The 17094-nt window shown below is 35.1% G+C and overlaps 1 protein-coding gene across 2 annotated transcripts; it reads right to left on the bottom strand.

Annotated features, from left to right (window-relative positions):
• Positions 1–3852: 3852 nt before the first annotated feature.
• LOC148620215 (protein delta homolog 2-like) lies at positions 3853–7063 on the bottom strand. Of its 2 annotated transcripts, XM_088576991.1 has the most exons (5): positions 6894–7063; positions 6236–6383; positions 5255–5404; positions 4351–4391; positions 3853–3920 (listed from the first exon to the last, which is right to left on the bottom strand). In XM_088576991.1, the coding sequence occupies exons 1-5, from the start codon at positions 6969–6971 to the stop codon at positions 3906–3908; spliced, it is 432 nt and encodes a 143-aa protein (XP_088433117.1). In that variant the 5' UTR covers positions 6972–7063; the 3' UTR covers positions 3853–3905. The 2 variants fall into 2 exon arrangements, with proteins under 2 accessions (XP_088433117.1, XP_088433118.1); XM_088576992.1 differs by lacking the exon at positions 6236–6383 and having other exon boundaries at positions 6894–7013.
• Between the last annotated feature and the right edge of the window lie 10031 nt (positions 7064–17094).

The following is a 17094-nucleotide window of genomic DNA, read 5'->3' as shown; positions in this document are numbered from 1 at the left end:
ATAAAAACTTATGATGAGGAAAACAAGACATCACACAAAAAAAACTACACTACTAGCATAATGAAGTCCTAACAAAAACTAGGAATGACATCAGGTGCTCCGGAAGGGTAAGCATGTCTTGTCCTGTCAGCGGCACACGTCATATTGTTTTTGAGTATAATCCGGTAAAAGCTACAATATTAGTACAACTCCCTACCATCTGATTCTTGTGTACATCTGAAAAACCATGTTGGAGTTTTTGCCCCATTTCTACATTTTTAACAATTTTTAATGTATTACTTCCAATAGTTTTTTTTCTCAGACACTTGTTGACCAATAAGAACCCTTGGTATGGTATGAATGTAACATAGGGTTTTGAACAGATCTGGGGATTTGTTATCTGTCGGAAAACATGGTCGCCGTTACTAAAAATAGAACATAAGGGCCAGACAGCAGTTTCTCCCATATATTTCTAAAACGGTTATGTTAATCAATATTCTGACGGAGGTAACAGTGTTCAGCATGAAGAGATCTCTCTGAGGTCAATTGTTTGCATTAATCTGTTTATCTATGTTGGAGTTATTGCTTTTTATGACATTTTTTGCAGTTTTCCATTTTATTACTTTCAAACATTTTCACAAATTAAATGGACAGAATTTCGTGAAAACTGATTTGATTGTTCCTTAGGTATGAGATTGATTGGTTGATTGATGGATTGATCGTTATGGTTTAACGCCCGAGCAGCAATATTTCAACTATATTCAGGCGATGAACATAAAAGGGATGATAAAATGAACATGAAATGATGATGATGAAATGAAAAAAGGATGAGACACAATGATAATAGGGTCGAAAAATTTTGATTGCCACAAGATAAAAGGGAGGAATGGGAAGGGTTGGGCAATTTAGCACCCCTGTGGTGGATCGCAAAGGTTCCTACTCTTATCGAGTACCACAGCAGGGTTCTTTAACGTGCGAGGAACGTGACATCTTTCCCTACACGGTGCACCACTGTGGTTTGCGGTCAGGTTTTCCGTATTATAGCCTGACAACCCCAGCATGTAACACGCCAGGGGTACCCCCATTCCACCACCTGGGGCACACATCCCAGTTGTTCTGTGGTCAGAGCGCCTAGACCTGGCTAGGTTTCTGAGCACTATTTAGTCGCCTTTTACGACAACCTTAGCGCTGATGCAGGCCTATTTTTTTAACACCCGGATCCAAAAAAAAACAAAAGTGCCTTTACAATAATTGATTTTGTTTATCAACCCAGGTGAGCGATTCTGTCCTTTTAGAGTCTCTAATTGTCAGTGACAGAAATTAAGATGCTCCGTCTAATATGATATTTAGACGATGTATGTTTGTGATAGTATTGAATCAATGGAAAAAAATTACTATTAACTTTGTTGTATAAATCTTGGTGATAAATGCACCGTTACATGTATGCACACCCATACGTTGTTGGCCTGTTAAATTATCAAATATTGGAGGTAACAATAGAGAGCTCTGTCCCTGCAGATGCCCTAAACATGAAATTCGATTCAAATGAATAAACACTGCTCTGGTTCCTATCAAACAACTCATATGTTCATAATTAAGACAAGAAAAACATATTTGATATCAGTTGAGTTCGTTTGAGATTTTTATCTTATTGGCGGGTGAAAAGGGGGTTGTATCTTTTGATCTTTCAAACCAATTAGATTTCAACCGCTAAATAATATTAATATGTCGATACTACGATTGATTGGTTGATTATAGTTAAATATCCTATTGCAGACATTTCGTGCAATTCAGGGCATTTGTCAAGATCGATTCAACAATCGAACAGGCATTGCTTTGTATTAAACTGTCGATACTACTATTGCCGATCAACAAAAACATTAACTGTTTTATTGTTTGTGGTAAATTTTGGTTTATATCAACTTATGTACAATAATTATCACATATGTAAAATTTAATGATTTAAATCAGAAGACAAATACATAACGTCAGCACTTCAAGGTGGCATATTTGATTTGCGTAAATAAAACCGAACAATGTTTCTACTTCGAAAGCAAATTTATAACGCCACATTCAAAACGGGGAAGTGACAACAAAATACAGCAATCTTTGCCATCAAGATTATCTTTAAAGCTGAAAACATTGATAAGGTCTCTAAAATGGTTTCTTTATGCTTCATTAACACCAGAATGTCAGCGACATCCTACATTTATGTGCGGGGTCTGACACGTGGCGGTCAGAAATGATATTTCGTAGTGATTATTTGATCTTTCGAAAGAACTGATTTGTCCAACGTGTTGTTATAGTTCATATACCTCGGATTTGACACTTAATTAGCAGCTCGGCAGATAATTCATTCAGAATAAGAAAAGGAAGCTTACCCTATCGGTGCACCTGGTCCACGCTCCCAGTTTTTATTGGAGTCCCTATTGCTCAATTACTTTTGTTGCTTTGTACATGTACGTATTATTTTGGTTACTTCATGCTCTTTGTTATGTGTTTCTATTTACCATATCTGATCTTTTCCTTGTATAACATTCTTCGATTTCCGCTGGAATCTTGGTTCCGTTGATTACTCTTTGACAAAGTGCAATTATCAATTAATATAATCTTTTTAAAGTGAAACCAAAGAAGGAAACATGGATGCGAAGTCACTCATTTAAATGCGATTGCCTTAAGGTAGATTGTACCTATTACACGAAGCAAAATCCTACAGACATATATATTGTCCATTAACTAATCGTGTTTGAAATGAAATAAAAATGATTTTTCTAAATTTTGAAAAAATGAATTTTAACATAAAAATGAGAGTGGTAAATTTAAAAATATTATTTTAAAAAAGCCTCTTTCAATATTGAATTGTATAGGAAGTTTATTTTTTCATATTGCAAGAAAAAGAGTTTGGTGACCCAATTTTTTTTTCTTGAAGTGTTCTTTAGGTAAAGTTATAAAAAATATCTACCAGTTGATTTGAAATTTGCGAATTTTAATTTCTCTGCAGAATCCATATAAAATGTAGTAAAATATTGGCTTTTTAAGGCAGAATTATCTTAAAATCAAATTTGATGACCTACTTTGAAAGTACTTGAATTCATGGATACCAATTTTCGTGGATTAGGGAAGAATCACAAGTTCGTGGATTCTTGAATTCGTGATTTTGAGGTTTTCAGTATACACGTCAGTGGATATCTCCTTTTCGATGGGAACCAATTCGTGGTTTGACTTTCCCACGAAAACCACGAAAATTAGTATCCCACGAACAGTAATCCTTCCACAGTATGTGTTTTTACATTAAAATTCTTAAGTATGTTCCTTCAGTGTCATCCTTGAGAAACAGGGCAAATTTATTTACTAGAAATAGTATAAAAAGGGTTGTATATGAAATGTTACAAAACTCCTCAGTTATCCACACTGATTATATTGGTCATGCATCACCTTTAAGAACATGGAAGGGGATGCATCGTTACCAAAGTGTCATTAAATATTACCATTGTTTCTTGTATATAAAATGCGCTCTCACAAAATAAATCATTTTTTTATTTCCTGATTTGCTGAGTACTCTAAAATTGTGTGTGTGTGTGTGTGTGTGTGTGTGTGTGTGTGTGTGTGTGTGCACTGTCCAGGCTAGATAATCAGTTTGAACCTTTAGTAGGAGAATAAGAATGAGATTCAATTCAAATATACATGTATCCGTCCATATGAACCAAAATACAAAACAAAGGAGATGGAATGGAGACCTTATTTTGGATAGCGACTGTATTTTTTTTTTTATTGTGGATAAGCCTTGCTGCAAAAGCATATACGTTTAAGAATCTAATTGGCATACATTTTACTACGGCAATCTGGATAAAACTGCTACAAACACAACCAAAATAAATCACAGATATACATTTATTACAGTTGTCCTTCCATTGTCGTTGTCAACTTCAAAGTTTCTTGTCCTGTTCAAAGAAACAAAAGTCTAATATCATATTAACTAATAACCAATATGATTTGCGTTCAATCATAAGTACAATTATAGGAATTTCAATGAAAATCCTCCATTTTTGTCGGATCTTTTAGGTTTTGATGACAAAAAACCTCAGGAAAAGTAAATACTAAATATAAATTTAATTACACACGAATATCCTTTGCGTTTAAAGTACAGATTTTAAACAGTTCCGCACATGACACACTATCCGCTGTTAAAAGTTTGGAAAGGGTTTACATACATTGTATGTGTGGATATGTTCAATATATGTATAATTGAAAGGTCGTAGCTTTGAAAAGAAGATACCTTCAGCTAAATCATTGATATTTTGTTGCTTCATGACAAAAGATAGTACAAAAATGATACGAATTGAATGAAGTAAGTTAGTTGTAAATCCATACCTGTAGCTTCTTGTGGCTTAATCCATAATGGCCTCTTTGTTCTGAAAAGTGAAAGGCATCATTGATACAATTTTAGTAGCCTTCTTCAATGAATTGTTGTGACTATAATTTGTAAAAAAGATGAAAAGCCAGATGATAAGACAATGATCTTGCCTACAGAAAAAAATATTAAATATACACAGATATTGACATATTTTTTAGTTAGAATTTTGGGGAATTCAGCGGTAATGTACATGCATTCTGTAGGTATGAAAAAAAATGAAAGAAAAAAACAGAAATCAAATTGCAATCTTGAAAAGTTATTCAGTTGAAAATTGAATTGGGAAATATACAATGGCATAATCTGATGAAGAATATGTGCGAGTTCTATAAAACACCATTCACTTGCGGATTAGAAGATGGTACATGTATATCCTCTAGCTCGACAATGACAAAGTCTATGTATACAATGTATGGTAAAGTCCAAAGATTGTACTATCGTATAACCTCTATAAAAAAGTAAATAATTAAAGAGATCACCAAAAATGAAAAATCACTATATATATAAGGGTCTGAAACATTCCCAACGATGTTAGAACTGTGGTCGTTCCCTCCGCGGGACTCGAACTCGTTACGCTGTGACATCTGTGGCAACGACGCTTCACAAATTCCAGCGCCCTAGACCACTCGGCCAGCTAGGCTATATAAAATATCGCTTTCGCTGGCTGGGATTAAAGTAAGAAAAAATTATGTGCCACCCATTGCCTAATTCTTACACAGAATGGTATTCAAGACCTCTTAAACAAGGGTACATTGTTGCAAGCAAATGTACAAGTTTAAGTATATGGCTTTAATGCTTTTTTTTTAAATGTTGAATCAAAACTAAAATATAAAACAAACTATGTCACCGTATCTACATACATACCCATATGCTCCTGGATATCTTTAATTTTCAATTGACATTGTTGTCCATAAAACCCGGCAAGGCATGTGCATAATGGGTTTCCATCAAACGTTTCTTCCCTCAAACACGAACCACCATTCTTACAAGCACCGGGAGGACAATACATATCCCCTGTAAAAAAAGAATTAGTAAGAAATGTTTCAAGTTGTCGTACAGGTTATACGAAATATCCTGGTTTGCAGCAGTTTACAGATATCAACCATTTATAAAAAAAATGTAAACTAACCAAAACCAGGTTACTGAGTATAACCAGTTAAAAAATTATAGAAACATTCTGTATGATTTAATTCATAACGGGTGATGGTCTAATTATTAATACATGTAATCGATTCGTAATCAAAACGTTATTTTGTCTGCCCATGGGATTATTTGAATCGCGGAGTACAGATCAATCGACGTTATTTGCTCAGAGAGAACCAACCAATTGGGAAACTTGTTACAAATCAAATTAAATCATAAAATTGTAAATTTACCAAAGGTATATGTTTCTTGGTAGTAATTTGGTGTCCGGATTTCTTACTACATACAATGTAATACTTTGGGGTTTTTTATATTTGTAAACATTACCAGTTTACTTTACACATGTAAAAAGTATGGGCAATCGATATCTTTGTACCATTTTCATGTACATGTGTTATGACTCATTTTTTTCTTGTTGAAACTATTACTGAATGCATTAATTTTATTTGCGGGTTGTAGACATTTTTCTGACTAAATGACAGTATTAAGATGACATATTCATTTTCAGTATATAATTATTTAAAGTTGCATGATTGTACTTTGGTACTTTTTCTGTTAGAAAGACTCTTCGTTATTTGCGTAGGTGAAACTTTGTTACTTGAGGTGAAGGCGTCGTTGATTTCTTTAGCTTACTGTATTGTGCTTGTGTGTGTTTAGCTTAAGTGTGCAATGTGATATAACATAGATATAAAAATAATTTACTTTCGCATTGTGTTCCGTCGAAACCCGGGGGACATGAACATATGTATGACAACGCGCTGCCGTAGCAAATTCCGCTGTTTTTGCAAGGCGTAGTCAGACATTTGTTTGCCTTCTCTGTTTTTGGTATGTTTTTCTCAACGTATAGAGACTGCAAGAGAAAGTTAACATTTATAAAGGTCGCGTTTCGGGTACCTTTGGAGAGATTTGAAAAAAAAATTATTCAAAATAAAATCAAAACGAAGCTATGTAATTAAGAAATCTGGTGCGACTCTGGAATAAAAGATTCAACAAAAGATTAAGTTACGAAATTATAGTTCGATGTACGTTAAAAGGAGCCCAATACTTTATACAGAGCTATTATATTGTAACAAAAGCACGTGACAAGACACACTTGAAGGCTTGCAAACAAAACAGAATCAGCTATTTATAAAATCACAAAACTGTTTTTAAAGTAAACGAAATCACAGAGGCATGGTTCATGGTTTAGAGTGTTTATAATGCGAATGGTTTAATTTACTCGCAAATGGAGTAGTTCTGTGCCCGTCTTTATCAACAACACTGGTTTGTATTTCAAGCCATTTGTGAATCGATCGTACGGATAAATATATAAAATTTGTCCAGCACCTCTTTCTTCTACAGTAACTTAAGAAGTTCTTACCGGCCATGGGTTGTCATATTGTCTAGCTTGTACAACAATGATACCGACAAGTGAAAACAAAATAACAAGATTATTCATATCCTTTCCGAGATCGATTCTTCAGTTCTTCTATTGTTTCCGACACACATTAAATGTTTAATAAACTTTATTGTGCAATTCGTCATGTTCGTGTGTATTCCACCGTCAACGATTGTAGAGGAATGCACGTTTTTAGATCATGGCTAGTCGAGCAGAAAAATAACATGTTCATTAACTCTCTATATTTTGCAACAAACAACAGCTTTCTATTTACTAATGCGCATATTTTTTCAATTTGTATTGAACTAGTGTGCACTAATATATATATATATATATATATATATATATATATAGAAGGGTCTGAAAAATTCCCAACGATGTTAGAACTGTCAAATTTGCGAAGCAAATTTTTGTCGTTCCCTTCGCGGGACTCGAACTCGTACTGCTGTGACATCTATGGCAACACAGCCTGCACAAAGTCCAGCGCCCTAGACCACTCGGCCAGCTAGTATATATATATAGATGTACCAAACAGGCTCAAAACTACTTGATTTCACGAATTTGTTATGGTTACAGTTAAAACGTTGTTTTGAACTCATGGTAAATCGCTCAAATATTTGTGTACAAGTTGAAAGAGAACATCTATACCCATTTTAATCATAACTGTATCTTTTGTGTTTGTTTGTTTGTTTTTATTTTATTTTTTGTAAAACAAAAAAAAAATGCATTTTTTTACGAATATTTGCAAGTACAAGTATACTCAACCGTTAAAAAACAATGTTAAAACGTTTTGAAAAATTAATCGGAAGATAACTACACGCATGCCTACTTTGATTACGATTGCCGTACTTTGATACGTTATGTTAGCTACGCGGTTGATTTAGAGGTCAATAGAAAAAAGAATGGATATGGTTAAACGCAACATATGTATTACAGCGTGTAAGCTAAATACAAAAAAGTAATTACAAAATATACTTTCAGAGATTACAAAAAGTTCTTCAACAAGTGTAAACACACCTTTGAGTAAGCTCTGAGAGGCCGGACAACAAAACAGAACGATGGTACTTCTTCAAATTAAACACATAAAATAATGAAACAAAGTCAGTCACCTTCAATGTTAAATTTCGGCAAAAAATACCGAAGTGGGATGATTCAAATGCGTCAAATACAACAAAACCTAAACGTAAACACATGAAACTGAGAAGATCTACATACACAATATAGTTTAGAGAACCGAATTAAAAAAGATTACACATAAAAACTCCTGAACTTTCAGTGTAAACGTCATATGCTATAAATGCTTTATTTAGGTACATGTGGGTCGTCTATATTAAAAGTTTGCTGACTTTTTATGTGCATTTATACATGTATCAGCAGAAAGCCGATTACAAGTTGTTGCCATTCATTATCACGTTGGCGACTAGAAACTTAATGGTAATCTTATCCATGCTGTCACGTGACTCCCACTCGACTCTACTGATGTTTCAATTTCTTGGTGAGAATACTTAAAAATTGAGATCACAATTAAAAATCACAGTAATTAACGACAACAAAGATTAGACTGTTTTGCTAAACTCGTGTAATTAAATTACAGTGAATAGTATAATTGCATGTAACTTCAAGAAATAGGGCTGGTCTTCGGCTTGATGAAATGACAATCATCTGATGAACTTCCCTAGTTATAACAAAGAGATTTGTAATTCCTATCAGACTTATTTTAATTTATACATGTACCTACATGTGTATGGAACGATTGAAATTTGAAATCTCCCTGTAAATTGTCCAGACAACTTTCTAAGGAAGTTAAACAATAATGGCCTCTCAATCTAAGGAAGCCCAACTCTATATTCCTTGACATTAACTATATTACTCGTTGTGAGATCTCAATCGATATGCACTAGTTGAAACGTTCATGTTTCCCATTTTAGCGTGCATCGTTGTGGGTTGCCACTTCCCGGAAGTACGTGTTTCCTTTTTTTTAAATGTTATCATCTTGTTATTGTACTCGCTGATGTAAATTTTCGTTGTTTATTTTGTAAATATGCGAAAATCTTGAAATACATCTTAAAATGATTCTACTGGAACAATACATGTCTGCATTCCATCAGAGAGAACTTCATGTACATACTTTTAATTGTGGAGGATTCTATTTTTTCTTCTTTGATGAAATAATTATAAATTTAATTAAGTTTTACTGCTATACTGGTTGAAAATTGTGTAAAATGTTTGTCACATTGAGTTGAACATTTGCACAAGAAGACCCTTCTACATGTAAATAATTCACAACTTTTCAACGGGCACGTGGATTGATTTATTGGTATGAGTGTATAAACCACATGTAACCGACATTTATTTTTTTTTAATTATAATTATTTCTCCATTTCATCGTCTTAACTGCAGCTAAGGTAGCCAGTCTTGACTAGGTTGGTTGAACGGACTAATATTTGGAGAGACATATGCTAGTCCTATCGGAATCACTACAATATGAAACTTAATAATTATAATTGTCTTTTACATTCTAATACGCTATAGTGGCGTTGGTGGTCTCAGGTTTGCATGCTCGTCTAGAGTGCGTGAGGTCGTGTGTTCGATCACCGGCGAAGTCACACCAAGACTTGACAATTGGTAATTACTGCTTCTCCTCCAAGCACGCAATTTTAAAGGAGATGGAGATTGGTTGGCTCAAAGTCAGAATATTGTGTCCGGGTAGCCTACCTAAGGGCTGGTGCTCCTGAGTGCTAGCTTAATAAAGATCCAGTTCGGCGTGTCGGTCCAGTACAAAACAGGGTATGTTCGATTGTTCTATCGTTCTCGCCCTGAAATGTATGAGATACATGTATCAATCAATAAACCAATCTTCTACGCTTAACAAACTTCTCGTATATCCAATTAAGGATACTAGTATAGATTTATTTCACACTTCAACTATAGAATGCTCTCGATGATTCGTTGTAAATGTGTTTTTCGTGCGTTTGCTGAGCATTTCTCTTAAACGTGTGTCTAGATATCGTCCGTACGTCCAGATTTCGTGCGTGAGGAAAAGCTAAACGCCACAAAGGGTGTATTATCTCCACCTTATGCATATGATGTACATGTTTTGCAGTGCATGCATTCATTTAGTTGAAATATATATTGAGTATTGCAAAGAAATAAACAGAACTTTATTGATTTTGATAGTTTCCATATATTTTTTCTGCATTGATATAGTTCTTTTGAATATAGTACAAAATCGTATTTTAGAGAAAAATAATTAAAGACCAATGCCGATTGACATATTGAAGAAGCTGACTAATTTTACCCTTTCTTTATAGAATTTGGTATATCGATTGGCATATTGTACACCCTGAAAAAACATTTAAAGTTAGGATCAATAAGTTAAAAATAAACATGAAATAAGAACTTTTATTTTCTTGTGTTTGTCAATCTCGAAATACTGCTTTTAATTGCGTATCTTTTTAAACATGTACATGTGCGACCACTGATCGGATACAGTTGTACATTTTGACAACAATTAAAGATTTGTTAAACTGATAGAATGTCGGATACGTTGTTTGAAAATATCAATTTGTCTTCAAAAAGGACCATACAAATCGATCGAGGGGAGGTAACTGGTGTTGCTATACTGCCAGAGGAAAGACTTGTGTTGACTTACAATTCTTATTTAAAAGCTGGTGTTATGATTATTGACAGGGGCGGATCTACGGAGTTTGAAAGAAAATTGACTCCAGGTTTTGTTTCTGGGTTTTCATACAATAAAGACGACAACGAAGTCATAGTTTCGAAAAATTTATCAAATTCAGGAAAATTTATTTTAATGGATATCAACAGTGGTAAGGAAAAGAAACAGATCGAATTAAATGAACGGATTGGTGGTTTAGACGTACAAGATCGATTTGTTTTGTATTGTACAGACGACGGTGTAAAAATGTGTGGGCTAGAATACGACTATAAAGAGACGGTGCTTGAATCGTGTGTAAAATGTGGCTTCGAATCTCATGTTGCTACAACAGCGAAACATATCTATATTTCAAACCATGGTAACAGTACAGTTATGTGTTGTGATTTTCAGGGAGCACTTCAGTGGACATATTGTGACGAGGAAATATTAGTCTCGCCAAGAGGGCTTACCGTAGACAGCTTCGGTAATGTGTACGTAGCCGGACAAACATCGAATAATGTTGTTATAATTTCTAATGACGGAAAGCAGTATCGGGAAATACTGTCAGAGAAGAACGGATTATGCAAACCCAGTGCTATACACTTCGATAAGCATCAGAGTAAACTTCTAGTTGCAAATTTACACGGAAGATTACATATTTTCACATTAGAGATGTTGAATAAATCAAGTATAAGTTAGGAGAATCTATCACAGAAAATGCGGACGTATTATGATACCATGCCAATGTCATCGACATCGTCGTCTTTATTGGCGTCCGATAAGGCTCGTTTCATAATGATAATATTATTATTATGTTTTTTTTTAAATTTTAACACTATTTTTTTCTAGTAACATTATGAAGAGACCCCCCCCAAAAACAAAAAAACAAAAAACAAAAAAAAATCACATTTTTTAACTGTTCATCCGATTTGATTTTTTAATAAGATTTACCATTTAAATCCACGCCTGTCTTTTTCAATCATATTTCAGATATCATTCAGACTGACTTTTTAGTGAAAGGCAGGTAAAGGCAAAGTTCTATCAAATTGATTTATTGGTTAACTGTTGGTGTTTAACGCCCAAACAGCAATATTTATCTATATCCGGGCGATGAAAATGAAATAGATGGTAAAATGAACATGAAATGATGATGAAATGAAAAATGGGGTTGGACACAAAGATAATAGGGTTAACAAATTTTGATTACCACTGGAAATAGGGGGAGGGGATATGGTCAGGCAATTTACCCTCCTGTGGCAAAGTACAAAGCTTCGTGCACCTATCGAATACCTCAGCAGGGTTCTTTGACGTGAGAGGAAGTACATGGCATCTTTCCCAACACGTTATATCACTAAGTTTTGCGGTCAAGTTTTCCGTATTATTGCCTGACGACCGTGGCATGTACACGTAGCATGTCAAAGCTTCCCCAATCTACCATATGGGGCACACAACACACTCAATATGTGGGCAGAACGCCCTAACCCCCTCCCGGCCAGGTTTCTGAGCCCTGTCTATTAAGTCGCCTATTACGACAAGCTTATCACTGTTACGGGTCTATTTCTTTGACATCCGGACACGTACGGGGCCGAATTGTGAAGATTATCTGACGGTGGCCCCAAAACGTTTAGATATTTTGTTAGACTCCGTGTTAGCAAAGAAGAGCAATAAACCAAAACAAGTGGGCATTTAGAAGTTCTCAACATTCCACCCCTTGGCCACAACCTACGGAGGGAAACAGAGACAACCTGCATACATGTATATAATGTGGTCAACAACTTGGAGAACAATCACGTACAAACAATTAGATATTAAGATAAAAAAAACAGCTCACAAAAAAAATAAAACTATAACCACAAAATATCAAGCGTTGTATGTTTGATGTTTAGGACGGTTGTCTGTTCACCTGACGGTATGTTACGTTTCCGAAAATTCGGGTCTGTTCCGATTTCGGGATAAGAATTAGTGGGTTTCTTTACCTGCCCGTAGTTCACGTAATTTGTGTTGTTGTTGTTATGAAATAATAATAGCAGCTAAAGTTTATTGTTAAAATTGTCGTTTTCGTGGTTGTATCCAGTATTAGTAATCCCAATATTGAGAAGGGTTCATATTGGGAGGCATTTCGGGTGCTTTGACCTTGGTGATAATATGACGCTCTGCTAACGGAACTGATCAATTAATAGATATATATAAACAAATAAAAACGAAAATATCTAAACTTTGGTAGACTATAAATTACAGAAAAATTATTCAAAATACTTAAATTAAAAATGTTGTTTAAAAGATGTAAAATTAAACTAAACGACAACAAATTATATTCACCCATAAAAGGGTATACCAAAAGCACTATTATTAAATAGCATAGAAATATGAAAATTATGAATTACATGTGTATATATAGTCTAAATGAATCTGCCAACCAGCAAACTTAATGGGTATCGGATCGTCCAGTCATGACGATGCAGCACAAACAAAAATAATTATATAAGTCTACAGGATTGTACAACGATACCGATAAAGATGTTAACACACTATAATAAAGTATATAATGGGCAAAATTTTCAGTAAACAAATGACCTTCTCCAGTACCTTAAATAAACTGAGTGTGTATGAAAGTAAATGGTCTGTAAACACAACTCACTACCTAATCAGGTGAATACCTGTGACGTATAAATTTTTTTTACCAACAGTAACGAAGACCTTGAACATTGTGCTATAGACACACGTTGTGTGTTGATCTTGAATACTGAACTATAAAAATAAAAATAATTACAAACACTGTTATAAGAAACTATACAAAATAGGAAGAACTTAATGTTAATTGTTAATTCCGTGTGGATGTAAAACACGGAGTTCTTTTATCCAAAATCCCTCCCGCTTCACTCTCTGTAGATCGCTCCAGATCGTGTTTTGTTCCACGATGCAGATTTTCATTTTGTTGAAATCATCGAGGCAGTGGTTAGGTAATCTGAAGTGTTGACTGACTGGGAGTAAAGGTTTTTTTGTTAGGTCGCTCCTGTGTCCGTTCAAGCGCTTGTGAAAAGGCTGTTTAGATTCACCAACATATTGAAGGCCACAAATGGGACAGTGGAGCAAATATACTACATTTGCACTCTTGCAGTGTACGTTGCAAAATATTTTGTAGCGTTTCCCCGTGACTGTGCTGGTGAATGATGACGAGTGGTGCATTTGGTTGCAACATTTACACCTTTTGTCACCACAGGAACGACTCTCGCCTGGAGTCAAGTTGGGCTTAGATATTTCAGCCCTCACAAGTAGACTACGCAAACTGTCTGGCTGTCTGAAAGCAATCATAGGTGGTTCGGGAAAGACTTTGGATAATGTTGAGTTTCTCTCGACAGAGTCCCAGTGCTCACGAATGGTGTTGTGGCTGTTTTTAAGGCATGGGTGGTATGTTAGAACACAAGGGGTTCTTTTACATTTTTTCTTTGCCTTGTATTGTAACAGACTACTTCTTGGGATATTGTGAATTTTTTGGAACCCTTCTTTGATGGTCTTGTATCTATATCCCCTTCTTCTTAAATTGTTCTTCAGTTGACCTAGACATTTCTTTAAGGATTTGTCATTTAAACAAATGCGTCTTAGCCTAAGAGCTTGACTGAATGGTATACTCTTAGTCAGGTGAGATGGATGACAGCTCTTAGGCATAAGATATTGATGTGTGTCAGTTGGTTTTGAGTATAGGTCCGTGGAGAGCTCCCCCCCCCACCCCCGATAAGTTGCTGGAAGTATCGAGGAACGAGATGCTAGTAGCAGATGTTTCGTGAGTGAACTTAATTGAAAGATGTTGATTGTTGGCACGAGCGATAAAATTGTTTAGTTCTTCTTCGTCATGTGTCCACTTTATATCCACGTCGTCAATAAACCTATACCAGGACAGAGGCTTTTCTATAGAGGATTCAAGTAGTTTTTTTTCAAATTTTCCCATGAAAATGTTGGCATAAGACGGAGCCATTTTGGTACCCATAGCTGTGCCATTTATTTGTAAGTAATGGTCTCCATTAAAAGTAAAATTGTTCTTTTTTAAAACCATTGTGAGCAAAGTGACAGTAGGTGGAACTTTGACCTCCCGAGAGTCCCATACTTCTCTGCAAGCCTCGATACCATCAGAGTGAGGAATGTTGGTATAGAGAGATGTAACGTCCATAGTGACCAGAGTGGTGTTTGGTGGAAGGGAATTCAGAGCTTGCATCTTCTGTAAGTAACCAGTTGTATCTTTTATAAATGATGGAAGTTTTTCAACATGTGGACGTAGATGAAAGTCCACGAATTCCGGAATTTTCTCTGTTGGATGGCCGTTAGCAGAGACTATAGGTCTACCTGGGTTTTTAACTTTGTGAATTTTGGGGAGTAGGTAGAATCGACCAGGTTTAGGACTTTCAGGTTTGAGATATTCAAGAGTTTTAATGTCAATGTGGTTATTATCGTACATTTTGTTTAACTCAGTGTTTATTTCGTCCACAAAGGATTGAGTGGGGTCTGTTGTTAATTTGATATAATAACGGTCGTCTTTAAGTTGACGCTCGGCCTCATTAATGTAGGCGGATTTGTCCATGATCACTACAGCGCTGCCTTTGTCTGCAGGTTTTTTTATGATATTGTCATTGGTCCTTAGACCTTGAAGTGCAGCACGTTCCCCTATTGTTAAATTATCGCGACTCTCTACGTTGACCCTTACATTTCTTATTAAGTCAGATTTTACATTATCAATAAATGATTCCAAAGTTAAATTTTTGCTCTTTTCAGGGACCCACTCACTTTTCTTTATAAACCGATAGTTGTTTTCATCGTCTGAATCACACTCATTTTGACTCTCACTCTCTTTTGAGCCAAAGTACTCTTTGATCCTCAAACTTCTAGCGAAGTTGTCAAGTTGCTCGATCAGGATGGTTTCATTTACAGGACCTGGAACTGGGCAGAAATTGAGACCCTTAGCTAATATATATATAAGAACCGTGAAACCTTTCCTAACCGTACTCATTGGGGACTGAGAGATCAAGCTCCAAAACAGCGTCTGACGTTCAAAATTCACTCTAGACGCTGCAGCCAGCCCTCTCAGAAAATGCAAGAATCTTGCAAACTGGGAAAAAGTGATTGATTTTACGCGATATTATCGAATTTTCAAACGACGAACGATTTAAATAACGCCCGAGAATTTCCGAAAGCCTGTCTGCAGCGGGTTGTAAGAGAGGAAAGGAACGTCTGCCGCTGCGCTGAGCTTGCTGACAGATGTGTTAGCGGTTAATTAAAGGCAGAATTTTGGTTTAGACAGGTTGAAAAGGTAATGAAATTGATATGAATAGACTTGTTATAAGATGTTTGTTTAACGCCGGTTTCTGGTAAGTATATCCATGGCTCAGTTCAGACAGGTTTTACCATAAATACATTATTGTTAAAACTCTGATCTAAGATACGTACTGATTCTCTTTTGTGCATCGAATTCAACTGCTGATCTAAAAAGGGAAATAACTCCAAGCATGGGTTCAACTTATAGAACAAAGATATATGCCTCCATCAACTTTGCAGTATGTAAACTAGGAAGATGAATTATTGGAGTATTATTAAATGTTTCAAATCTGTACATTGAGAAATATATTTTTCTTTAGGTGGGGAAATGTTTGAAATAAAACCATCTGTATTTTGCATACAAGGATTCTTTGAGATAAAATTTTCAAAATTGAAATAAGAAATATAAACTAGCTAGTATCAAAAATGGGATAATACGGCGAACCAGTAACCTAGCCTGTCTTGTAACTCCTGACCTTTTAGAAGTAAAAAAGTTACTATTTTATAATTCCTTATGACATTTCAAGCTTTCTGCTTTTATAATGCAACTGTGTTCAGCATATGACTCTATCAAGCATATACCTGTGTCCATTATACTTATTTTCCCATCATGCAGAAAGTACATTTGTGTGACATTATTTTGCATTATTCTGTGCTCTCGGCAATGCTCTTTATTTAATATAGGACATCATAACTTGATAGATGTATTCGGTACCCATTATATTAAATACACATGTAGCTGTTTTTGTAAGGATCATGGAAAATGTGCTACAGCCCAAAAAAGGCTACATATTCTTATTTTTGTAATTTAGTTGTTTTAAGGTCCTATATTATGAAATGTGTAATTATTCATTCAAATCAGCCTGCTCTTAGGGGATAATCAACACCGAAACTCAATTGATTCAATTGTATTTGAGTGTCATTTTCAGAGTTACCCCCCTTAATAACTTACGACTAATTTTACTCTTACGATTTTTTGTGAAAAGGACCATTTTATATAAAAACTGAATGTTAATTTCAGTTTACTTGGGCAATTCAAACAATATATCAAAAATAAAAATATGAAGGCTTTTCACCCATGAATCACATTTTGCATGATTCTTAGCTGGAGTGCTATGAATTTTTAGACTTGCATGATTTTAGCCATTCGTTTGACTGATATAGAAATTTTTTCCAGTGCCGTACGTCAAGATGATATAAACTTAACAAAAAAGTACATGG

The sequence above is a fragment of the Perna viridis genome, chromosome 4 (genome assembly GCF_037379345.1).
Source record: "Perna viridis isolate PV_CMFRI_1.1 ecotype Kerala chromosome 4, ASM3737934v1, whole genome shotgun sequence".
NCBI lineage: Eukaryota > Metazoa > Mollusca > Bivalvia > Mytilida > Mytilidae > Perna > Perna viridis.
This window is presented reverse-complemented; position numbering and strand designations above follow the sequence as displayed.

What these genes read in the sequence shown, in the direction of transcription:
- LOC148620215 (XM_088576991.1), bottom strand. Translation starts at nt 6,971, where the DNA reads ATGAATAATCTTGTTATTTTGTTTTCACTTGTCGGTATCATTGTTGTA. An exon ending in AATATGACAACCCATGGCCG is followed by an intron (nt 6,384 to 6,893) that starts GTAAGAACTTCT and finishes TTTCTCTTGCAG; the next exon opens with TCTCTATACGTTGAGAAAAA. An exon ending in CGACGGAACACAATGCGAAA is followed by an intron (nt 5,405 to 6,235) that starts GTAAATTATTTT and finishes CTTTTTTTACAG; the next exon opens with GGGATATGTATTGTCCTCCC.